The following is a 12,077-nucleotide window of genomic DNA, read 5'->3' on the forward strand; positions in this document are numbered from 1 at the left end:
TCTATGACCGCCGCCGTCTTTTATAGCCGGCAGCCTGGCGGGAAACTTGGGCGTGAGCGCGCGCCAATGGCCTTTTCGCGCGGGAACCTTGGTGCGCGCGGGAACTTTCCTGCGCGTTCCACCGCCCACCATTGCTGTCCCGTCGAGGCCTGCCATGGCGCAGCGCCGCGCAAGGAACACGAACCACGTGGCGTCTTTTTGGATCGCCGCGTTGGGCGCAGCGCGCGACCCAAACGGACACGCGGACGCGGACCGCTGTCTGCGTGTCCGCTCGACCACCCAAACGGTCCAAAACGGACGGCCCAGCGCGTCCGTTTGGGTCGCTCGGTTGGAGATGCCCTTACAGACAACCTGATTGTTCTGAAACTGTACATCATAAGTATTCAGTTGTCCTCTTGGATCCAGGATAGAAAATGTTGGACTACAATCTCGACAAGAAACTGGGGTTGTTTTTCGTGAGCTTTGAAAAAAAAAACGCACAATCTTCCGAGGCCATTGGATCAACAAGAGTATCAAAATAACCCATCGAAGTATCTTGTAGTTTTGTAAATTAAGTAAACTTACTAGTTTGTGGGTTGATGTTCTTTTCTTCTTGAATCGTTTGGATTTCAAGAGTGTTCCTGTGAAAAAACAAGACACAAGACCTCTTAATCAGGTCCTTGTTTCCTGTTGAACTTTCCTCTCCTTTTGTATTTGTGCGTTCTGAATCTCCTGTGTTATTTTTCTTTTCTTGATTTTTTTTTGAGATTTTTTTTCTTTTCTTGATGGTGTCAAAGAGAGATCTTATTCAGCAGCAGTACTCAAGTTTTTACAATCAGTAGAAACAACATCAGGAATAGGACCTATTACATGCACAATCCACTTATCACCATAGTCTGATAGTCAGCATCTTACTAAGAATCTGCAGAGATTCTTCTAGGCAAGTCCAGGTCCCGGCTGCTACTCTCCAACATCTCGACAACTCTACTCATTGACGGCCGATTTGCGGCTGCCGTCTGCGTGCACCACAATCCAACTATGATCATCTTCCTCACAAGCTCTCTCGTGTCACCGCCGATGTCAGTGATACTGCTACAGAACTGATCCAGGTGGTCGTAGAGCCACTTGGCGAAATACTTGCTGGTAGTCTCAGCACCAACCTTGACATGCCTTTTCGCCCTGACCATCTCAAGGACCATCACGCCATAGCTGTATACATCAGACTTTCTAGTGACTGGTCCGAACTTCCTGGATACAACCTCAGGCGCATCATAGACATCTCTCTCCCTGGCAACACGAGCAGATGTCTTGTTGCTCTCTTTCGACAGACACAGATTTGCCACACCGACATCAGAAATCTTTGGGCACAGCTCCTGGTCCAGCAGGATGTTCCGGGGCTTGATGCTGATACGCGCACCGTTGGGGTTGATCTCTTCGTGGAGATACTCGAGCCCTTTCGCGACGCCCAACGCAATGTCGAACAATTTTTCCCAGTACAACCATAGCGAGTAATTATCGTCTACCGAGTCACCGCTCTTGCTGAGAGCGTAGCTTTCGAGCGAGCCATTGGGCATGTACTCGTATATCAGAGCTCTCGTCGGCCCCTGCAGGCAGAACCCCAGCAGAGGAGCAACGTTGGCATGGGAAATCCCACCGATGCCCGCCACCTCGCTCACGAAATCCTTGTTGCTGCCCTTGCAGTTGTTCAGAACCTTCACGGTGATCTGGCGTGCGTCGCGCAGGTTGCCTCTGTAAACGTCGCCATGGCTGCCTTGGCCGAGCTTGTGAGCGAATGTTTTGGTCATTCTTTCGACTTCTGAATAAGTGTATCTTTTCGGAGGATAGGCTCCCAATTTTGGCGGAGGTGTTTCTTCCTTTGAAGAGCTCGTTGGTTCCTCTTCAGGAGGTGACAAGCCTGCACGGTATTTCTTATGGCACAGGAAGCAAGTGGTAAGAAGGAGGAGCAGCAGGAATACGCCAGCGACGATTCCTACTATGGTATCTGCATGAAGTTGACAGATAGGTATTTAAATGAAATGTGAAGGAGATCACCAAGTCTTGCAATTTCTTGAGTTAGTCACTGTAAATGGTAAGATAGAGAAGCTATTTTTGCAAGGAAACATAATCAGAATGGACAAGAGCAAAACACTCACAGATTCTCCTTTTGTAATGCGTGGATGCGCCGTCCCCTGCAATTTGTCAAAGAAACCATTAGCTTCTTAAGAGACGTGACATGCCGATAAATAATTACTTTTGCTATTTCTCATCTAGCTATTTTTCGGTTGAGTTATACGTCGTCAGATCTTGCATCTTGCTTTGTACACTTGAGCACCTTGACGCCGGCAGATTGTACACTTGAGTTATACGGCCTCAATGCTGTAACGAAGAAGGTACCTCTGTTCCGATTTTCCAGGTTGCTCTGCAGTTTCACGCTGAAGCCAGCGTCCTTGTCGTAGGAGCGGCTCCACAGCATGACGCCACCGTAGTTGGGCGAACCTTCCACCAGCGGCAGCACCTGCGACACGAGCGTGTCCGCGTTGACGTATCCGCTTCCCGCGGCCTCCGGCGACGCCGGCAGGCCGAGGTACACGGCCACCGACGGCAGGGCCGCTGTCCACTGCTGCCACGCGCTCCGCAGCGCGCTCGCATCCCCAGGCGCGAACTGGCACGGCGGGTTGTTGTAGAACTGCACCCACACGTGGTCGAACAGCCCCGTGCCGAGCGCGCCTCCAAGGGACGCATCCGGGAACGGGCACTGCGGCGCCGCGGTGAGCAGGTACTTCTTCTCGCTGTTGGCGCTGGCGTAGAGCGAGTTCAGGTTCCTGGCGAGGTTGTCGTAGTACCTGGACGGGGCTTCCATGTCGAAGTCGATGCCGTCCAGCACGGCGGCGCCGAGCGGGCGGGGCGCGGTGGTGCCGGTGCCGCCGAGGAAGTTGTTCCAGAGGTAGGTGGCCACGTCCTGCGCGTCGGAGGGCGAGGACAGGTTGTACCCGAGAGCGCCACCGCCCATGCTGAGGAGCACCTTGACGCCGCCAGATTGGCAGGACGCGATGTCGGCGGCGAGGGTCGCGCACGAACCCGAGGGGGCGTTGCAGTGGCCGGACAGGTCGAGGACCGGAGCCCGGCCGGCGCCGAAGGTGGAGAGGAAGGCGAGGTTGACGTAGGCATAGAGCCCGGTGCCACACGTGTCGCTCAGCGTGCCCTCGCTGACGTTCTGCCCCCAGTAGATGGCTATGCTGACGGAGTCATCCGCCGCCACGGCGGGGACGGACGCTGTGAAGAGCAAGGTCGTGTGGATGGCGAGCTTGGCGGGCATTGTGAAAGATGGCGGCATCGCCGGCATTGCTGTCTCTTGTGGCAATGTGACTTGCGTGTGTGTATTATATCTGCATTCGTGGGAAGGAGTGGCGAAGTTTGTAGGATAAAGGTGCACTGCAAATGACGAGGTTGTCTTCTTGTCTCTTGTGCATGGAGTAATCAGGACACATATGGAAGCTAGTGAAAAAAAATCATCGAAATTTGAATAAATCCGAGATATTACTTTTTCAAAAAGATATAAATCCTTCCCATGTCATGATCTTGGCTGTAGTGCAGCGTTGGAGCGTCTAGGTAGCTGTTGGTCAGGTTCTCGGTTCATTCCCAATCCCCCCCCCCCCACCTCGCTCTCTTCTTGCTACAATTACTGAGCCTTTTCTCTCGCTCACCGGGCCTCTCCCTCCTCCTCTCCGCCGGAGTAGCCGGCCGGAGACGGAGGGGAGATGGCGCCGGAGTAGGTAGGTTTCCTAGGTTTAGCGGCAGCTTGCCGGTAGTGGGCTGGTTGCCCTGTAGTGGAAGCGACGGGCGAGATCTGCCCGCCTGGATCTCACCCGCTCTAGGGTTGATCTGCTTTCTTCTCCTTCTCCGGTGGTCGGAGGAAAGAGAGGAGCAAGAGACCGACGCTTCCTTCAATAAAGCAACGGCGGACTTCTTCCTGATGCAGCGCGGAAGCGGCGGGCGCCATCTTCTCCTGGCCGGCCTTGGAGGCGAGGGGGAAAGGATGCGCCTGCCGGGGAACAACGACGACAACGAGCTCCTGGCCGGCCGTGGAGGCGAGGAGGAGCACATCCACGTCGTCGCCATCCTCTCTGCATCTTGGAGGGTGTATCTTTGCTGCTTCTGGTACGGAGGTAGCATATCGGTGTTGTTCCTCTCGGCCGGCCATGGAGGCGAGGGCGAGGACGGCATGGATGCTGCTGCTCTCCCGTGCTCGAAGCGGCGCCACAAGTGTGTGCCTGCGAGGTGCTATGGAGCTGCGTCCTCTTCGTCGACGCTGTTGCTGATGCGGTTTTCTTCCAGTGAAGCTCATCAACGGGGGACATGTGCCGGCGTCACCGTCCCGCCCCTGCTTCTTATGGCCGATTGGCGGCCCTTCTGCTGGAGAACTGACTTCCCAAAGACCAAGTTGTCCAAGGGGAAGAGCCACCGCTTCTGCCACGACGCTGCGCCGACTGGTTCGTCCCCGGCGCCGGTGTTCGTTCGGCGGAGCAACTCGACGGCGTTTTCCTTCTACGGTGCAGAGCGACAAGGACCTGATTGCTTTTTTCAATCTTTTTACGAGGTCGTCTCTGTAATATTTCAGTCCTTATCCAGAAATCCCCTGAACTGTAGGGGCCTTTCTGCAATTTGTACCACCGCCTGTGCAATACTAGCAGCTTCTAGGGTCTTTGTTCAAAAAAAAATGTTCTCATTTTATTTTTTACAAATAATTTAAACGCTAGGCTTCCAATCTGGCTGAAATTTGAAATTTTCCTACGAAACTTGCAAATCTAGTGCGAAAACAGTAGGAAGTAAACTGAGTTTGATTTTAATTTTGTTCTTAAACATAATTCACACATAGCTCCACGATTTTGTGAGTGTGGGATACATTATTACCTATATAAAAGTGAAACGATTTAGCGCATCCTGAATGATCTTGGCACTGTAGATGCCATATTTATCCTCTCTTCCCTCCAACAGTTGTGTGACACGTTGCTTTTTTTTTTTTCCCTTCGTTGATTCACTGGTTGGGTATTTTTCGTTTTTTTTTTTGATCCATGGGTAACCGGTTACCGATTTGTAGCCTTCTTTCATGCATATTTGCATGGTCCTTCCCGGTAACTGCATTTCTCTGGATACCTGGTCAAAGCGGTGCGGCCGGACCCACCTCCACCGCTTTTTTTTTTTTTTTTTTTTTTTGAATACAAGAAGGGCCACGAAGGGCCCCGAGCACACTTATATTATGATAAGGTTAGTACATCTTACAACCAGACCTAAGGAAAACAGGAAATTACAAAGAGGTCCCTGTCTTTTGCAAAAAGAACCACCAACTCCCGATGGAGAAAGCAATCGGGTCCAAAGCAACTCCATCACGCACACTTCGCCGCCGCCGGGAACGAAGTCACTTGGGACGACTAAGTTTCCATAGATCTTGGACGTCGCAATGAAGCGCCACTGCCTCCCATGTGGTACAAAGACCAGGAGGAAAAGAATCGGCCGCCCTTCGACCAAAAGATGCAACCACGGCCAGGAGACCGCCAGTCGACCACCGCAGGGGGCGGCGTGCGCCCATCGACCCCCGCCATGGGCGGCGTAGCTCCCGAAGAAACGTGATTGCAGATGAGCTCTCCCGAAGGCAATCTCAAGCACATCAGGACGGAAATCCTCTTTGAGATAAGAAAATACTGAACCTTGAAAGTGAAGCTTCATCCGTTCTCCTTGATGACCTTGCCGCGCAGGACGAGGACGGCGACCAGTTCGTTGCTTCTCATCATCTCCATCACCTCGACCGCTTGAATCGCTAACAGAGGCAAACAGCCCGAACATACACGTCTCTTCTTCCTCTCTTCCTCCCTGTCGTGGTTGTCCGCTCTAATTCTTCTTACTCAAAAAAATGTTGCTGCAGCACAGCGGTGGTGCGCAGAGCCATGGCGTCGGTGAGCATGGGCTGCAGCTTGCTGCGGTGGTTGGCGGAGGATTCCTCGCCACCATGAAAGACGGCGGCGGAGGAGGAGGAAGCAAACTGCTGGACCTGTGTGAGAATCCGAAGCATCCCGTCGCTGGTGGTGGCGATGGAGGGGACAGTTCCTGGCCGTGGCTGCGAAGATGGCCGGCTGGGGTTGCCGCAGCGGCCAGCACACGGTCTTGCCGTTGGATTTGTGCCCTAGCTGGGTTCACGCCTCTGTGAAAGAAAATAAATCGAAGGACGCAGACTCCATTACCGTGGGGGACGCGAACCCCTGCTCACCGTCCACCTATGCGGCGCCATGGATGGCAAGATGCTGACGGCGGCGGCACCCATCTCTCCTTCCCGACATGGCTGGCGGCATAGAGGAGCACCTTGGCGATATCTTCTCCATTCAGAGGAGGGGCAATATAGGAGGAATTGAGCCGGCGCGATGTCCTGGATAGCAATATGTTGTGGAGGCAGATCCCATCTCTCCTTTCTGACTTGGCTGGTGCCTGGTGGCATAGAGGAGGACTTTGACGCCATCTTCTCCATATCCTGATGAGGCGTGATATGGGAGGAGCCGAAGCCAACTGTTGCTCTCTTTGACGCCATCTGCACCCACGCATGATGTATCGAAGTTCACATGTGAGCTTTCTCTCTCTCTGCATCTCAATCAATTTTGATCGAAAAGTATATGGGAGGGCCCATGGTTGCAGGGAGTTCTCAGCTGAAAAATTTCTTTTTGTTTCATCTTGGTTGATCTGGGATTCTGGGCACAGGAATTCATGAAGAACTAAGAGGAAAATTATGGAGGTATACTTATCTAACTCAGTTTCTTGCCATAACCAATAGAGTCGAATTGGTTCACTGATTTTTTCCATTGCATAACACCTTCTGTTTTATACAAGTAAAATCCAATTTGTTAACAGAGGTACATGTAATCCCATCATTATCTTAGTTTGCTGCATGATCATCATAATTTTCTATTATGGTGCTATACTTCGAATGTGTTTATTTTTCACCGTATGATGAAGAATGTTTCTTTGGAACCACCATTGTTTTCTTGGATAATCATGAAAACTGGTTTGTCACACATAACCCTATTTCCAGCTACAGGGTTCGGAACATGGCTTGGGAGTCATAACTTCCTATTTTGTTCTAGCGTGAGCATGATTGCCTCCTAAGGTTGTTTGATCATGAGTCCATGCTTGCAAACTGTAGGCTAACATGAGCATGATGGTTGCAAAATGTAGGCTAACATGAGTTCACTAAGCATTGTCATGCAAAAATCAAAAGCAATCGTGGTTTTGCAAGTATGGTCGAAGGCTAGCTGTGTTTATTTTCGATTCAAATTATGTGTCACCCTTCATCCTATCTGAAAACCTGCTAAGAGCGCAAACTTTTTGTAGGCATAGTACTATGAGTATTTTTTTGGGTATCGATGAGCTTCGTGTGAACCCAAATATTCAATTCTCAGTTGAAGGCATATAGCTTCTACTTGGTATTGTTGATTATCAATGTATACTTTTTCTGTTACATCTCAGTTGAAAGGCATATAGTTTCTGCTTGGTACTATTGATTATCAATGTATACTTCTGTTAAATCTCGGTTGAAAGGCATATTGTTTCTACTTGATACTTCTGATTAATGTTGTTTTTTTATTTATTTTGACAGGTGTTGCTACCCATATGTAGTAGATGAGATGTACAGTAATCTGCCAATCTGCAATTTAATTTACTGGTTAGACCTTTCTTCAACTAACACTACACAACTGTGGGGTTTAAAGATGTGTATATCCACATGGCTTTGGACATTAGATGGTTTTGGTGGTGAGAGAGATGACTTCATTTTTGTAGTAAATTTTTTATTTGGAGAATTTTATTGGTATTGCAAATTGTTCATATGGAGAAAAAGCTAGAGCTATATGATTTCCCAAGATTTTGACCTCGAAGAGCCAAAAATCACAGCAGCAGATGAAGCCATGGCAGAGTGGTGAGCATCTCCCTTTGTTTCTCATCTGCACGTCTCTCTTTTCATGCAATTCTATCTCAATTGTAAACTCAATATTCCCTGACTCAGTAATGGTATCATCTCAAATTTCTATATAGAATAGGTAAATATTCCTATCTTAACTCTTTGACAATTATCTTTCTTGCCGCGTTGGTGGTTCAGATTGAACCTAAAGTTCAAGTACGATATATTTGTTTGGACGTGGTTTAGGGCTAGATTGTTATAGCTGTCATCTTCTCCTTATTGTTTCAGTGCAAGGTCAAAGTTTTAACGCGATGCAATTATGCAGACCTCAATTTGGAAGATTGGAAGCATCTACAGATCTGTGGACACGCCCTTGCCTTCCTTTCACCGATGGTGTGAATACTGTGATGTGTTGTTGCAGCAAGGCAAGATCTGATAAATGCTTATAATATGTAATATGCTCATGGTTACAAGAGTATATACGAGAGGCGGTCAAGCCGTTGTATGTCAATTGTTATAGTACTTCCATACTCACTATTCGATATGTATGTCTGTGTTCATCCTCTGAGTTTAAGATCAGGTGTAGCTTTTTTTGGCTCCTATGATAAAAGTAAGGATTTATCTCGAGTTCTAATGACCAGGTTTGCTCTGAACTCCGATACCTCATGGTTACAAGAGTATATACGAGAGGTGGTCAAGCCGCTGGATGTCAATTTTTATAGTACTTCAATACTCACTATTCGATATGTATGTCTTTGTTTATCCTCTGAGTTTAAGATCTGCTGTAGCTTTAGCTCTAATGACCAGGTTTGCTCTGAACTTCGAAACCTGCATGTTGCATGCTTCTTCCGAAATTCCTCTTTTTAAGGTGTCAAGTTATACCAACTATGGTTCTATACTAAATAGATTATTTTCTAACAAATTGTGTCACCTTATTCATGGGTTACACTTTTGGATGTCAAGAGATCTCAATACCAAGTTTTCCCCCAGATATATTTGGCGATACTATTCATCCAGGCATAATGTAGTTGCTCCTAATCATCCCTTACATTGGTATGAAACTGACAAGAATAGCAACAATATTCATGAGTTGATATGTTGGTTCACCAATACTATGACTTTGATGAAAAATAGATCGATAAAGCTATAAGAAACCAATGAGATCATTAGATCAGGTACCATCATTTGCTTTCTTAGTTATTGGAACATAATTTAACGCAACTAGGCCATAATAAATATTAAGAGATACTATAATAATTAACAACCATGTTTACGTGGTGATGTCTAGAAGTTGATATGTTGTGCAAAAATAATTGAACTAATGAACATTGCCTTCACCATATTTTGTCAAGCAATTCGGTGTTAACAGTTATGATTTTCTTAATGATGAAAGAATGAACCTTTTCTCTGACCACTTATGTGTGATCACTCTTCTGAATATGAAGATTTTGTTCCCGTGTACTCTCTCTCTCTCTCAGTCAAATGACATGAATTGCTTAATATTAATGCAATTTTCGTTTGAGTATTGTATGCTGAGGTTGCTTTCATGCAAATAAGATATTCACTGCCATTGACAGATTTTTTCATTCTGTCTTGGGTGGAGTGAGGTTACCTTTTCTCTCACTGATTCACAGTACATCAATTCACAATAAGAAAATTAGTGGAATTAACAAAGAGGATATTAAATGCAAGGAAAATACTAAATTGCCTGAAGAACCATATAGACAATGTTCTCTCTGTACGTTTTTTAGCTAATGCACTAAAGGTCATCTTCTTTAGTTTTGTTCTGTGTACTGTGTGCTGTTGTACATGGCTGTAGTAAACACGTATATCACAAGCCTCCATTTCTATTTCTTGATGTTTGTTGCTTCTTATTGTTCCAGAAAAGCTGCTTTATTGTGATCTGTTGTCTCTATGAGATTTGCTCCGCTTTCAACTCTCTGGTTTTGTTTACTAAGCAGACAAACAAAGGAAAGTATGCATAGTTAAAGTATGCTTCAGAGTGTTCTGGTTGTTCTTTTCCTCTAACTTTTGATCCTTGATTTACTCAGTGTCCCAAATTTCGTTCAAATCAACCTAGGACGGCTCTGCTTCTACCATAACTAAACAGAAACATAATTTCTATGGTGTCATATACATACGGACTGCATGTTCAAGCATATATCACTTGAGAAAAATCACATAACAAAAGATAACATACCAGTTGCTATCAGCTTAATCCACACTTTGCTCGAGTTGTTCTTTCAATCGCTCGGGCAGGGCTCCGGGCTACAACATCGATACATCCCCACCCTTCACCGCAATTCATACAGCGAGTGAGCCCTGCTCCATGTGTCATGTTACTGAAGCAGAAGGAACAACACCACAACGAGAGAAGCAGAAAGGGATAACCACCTAAAGAAAATCACAAATAATTGTAATTATGAGTCATGTACTTACCTAAGTTGCAATTTGTCCGTTTAAAATAAGTTCCAATTTGTAAACAACAATGGCCTGAATTATTCATGCTGCAAAATTGGTAACAGAAAAATTTAAGGAAATTGATATTGCCACTAAGCCATTTGGGGAAAATGAATTACCTTCCTTGTGCGGTTTTCCGTGCGATCGGCAGAGGAATTAGAGCAGCCGCACTGATGCAGGCTTGCACTTGCAGGTTGCCGCACAACAACAAAATCGGAGAAGGTAGAGAAGAGATGTGGGCTGGGTGGTCGGATCGCCGCCGCTGCTAGCTCCTACCTCGCATGCGCCTGCTTGGGAGTGGGGACTTAGCGGGGTTGGGGCCTGGGCGGTGGCCGCTGGGCGCCTTGCTGGACGAGCTCGCCGCTCGACGGATCGCGTGTCTCCACTGCTACTCCGCCTGTCCGCCGCTGAGTCACCGGTAGCATGTCGGTGGCTGCCCCATTGGCCTGTGCCCTAAGCTACCGGAGGTCCGGAGCGGTCTACCGGCATGGAATCACCCAGAATGAGCAGCAGAGCATGCGTGCAGAAACAACGAAGCGACAACGACGACCGACTAGCTGAGTGGGGAACAGTTTTGTTTTTCTTTGCGAAGAAAATGGGGAACGAATTAACTTTTTTTTTAGGGTAAGGGAAACGAATTAACTGTGGCCGACCTGGGTCAGTACATAAGTGGGCTTTAAGCATAATGCCATAGGAATAAAACATTTTTCCTCTCTTGAGCTGGACGTGCCACGGCCCAGTCTTACCCTCACTATATTCCGCATCTACTTACTGGCCCAATACCAACACTTAATATTCTGCAAATCCTCGGTATTCTTTTTTTTTCCTTACCATAGGGAAACACCGTGGAAGTGTGACTATACCAAGCAACCAAAAAGATCAGTTCAAGAAACAGCTAAAGGAAGGTTCGTTATATACTTTAGAGAGCTTCATTGATATAGACGTACAGGAAAGACATACAAAACTGCTCAACGCACAGAGGTACATGAAGTAGTCAGAGAGCCTCAGAACTTCCCTCTGTTTTCATATAGATTTTGCTCACACTTTGTGTCCTTTACATTCCTTCTTTTGTATGTCACACTAATTGTGCATTATCTTAAGAAATGAAATATGCCATCGGTTTGGTGACAAGATTAACATATGTAGTTCCTCCTAAGCCAAGCCAAGATAAAAAGGGCAAACATTCACATTAAGGATGGAGAGTATAAATTATATTTCATTAATCGGTACTTTCACTATATAGCATGTAGAAAACTTTGATGCATTCGAGCAGTTCTAACGGGCGCGGCGCTGCTTCCTAGTAAAACACAAGTACAACCGTTTTAGCTTTCTTGTCGCTATTATCGTAGTTCTGTTTTTTTTTTTTGGAAGGATCGGTGTATGCTTGCAGCATAAAAACACTAAGAAATACAACCCTCCCGTGGATGGGCTCACCTTCTCTCTCCATGTTTTTGGTTCCTTTTTATAACTTTTAGATTCTCTCTCACCAGCACTACTACATCTAGTTTTAAATCTTAAAACCTTTGTAGATTTTGAACTACAAGTTTAATTTATGAATCATTTGAATATTTGAGTTTCTAGTGAAGGGAGCTTCAAAATTACACCAATATTGAATAGTTTTTGACAGTATTTAAAAATTGATTTTTGAAACTTGATGAAACATGTTGATACTTTGTGAAACTTACCGAAACTTTTCTTT

General features: G+C 46.7%; 1 protein-coding gene across 2 annotated transcripts; it reads right to left on the bottom strand.

Moving 5' to 3' along the window:
• Positions 1 to 799: 799 nt before the first annotated feature.
• LOC124659030 (cysteine-rich receptor-like protein kinase 2) lies at positions 800 to 10,714 on the bottom strand. 2 transcript variants are annotated; one of them, XM_047196993.1, is made up of 6 exons: positions 10,498 to 10,714; positions 10,358 to 10,425; positions 10,119 to 10,240; positions 2,374 to 3,365; positions 2,133 to 2,168; positions 800 to 1,981 (listed from the first exon to the last, which is right to left on the bottom strand). In XM_047196993.1, the coding sequence occupies exons 4-6, from the start codon at positions 3,320 to 3,322 to the stop codon at positions 894 to 896; spliced, it is 2,073 nt and encodes a 690-aa protein (XP_047052949.1). In that variant the 5' UTR covers positions 3,323 to 3,365; positions 10,119 to 10,240; positions 10,358 to 10,425; positions 10,498 to 10,714; the 3' UTR covers positions 800 to 893. The 2 variants fall into 2 exon arrangements, with proteins under 2 accessions (XP_047052949.1, XP_047052950.1); XM_047196994.1 differs by lacking the exon at positions 10,358 to 10,425 and having other exon boundaries at positions 10,119 to 10,312.
• Between the last annotated feature and the right edge of the window lie 1,363 nt (positions 10,715 to 12,077).

Source organism: Lolium rigidum, chromosome 6, assembly GCF_022539505.1.
Source record: "Lolium rigidum isolate FL_2022 chromosome 6, APGP_CSIRO_Lrig_0.1, whole genome shotgun sequence".
NCBI lineage: Eukaryota > Viridiplantae > Streptophyta > Magnoliopsida > Poales > Poaceae > Lolium > Lolium rigidum.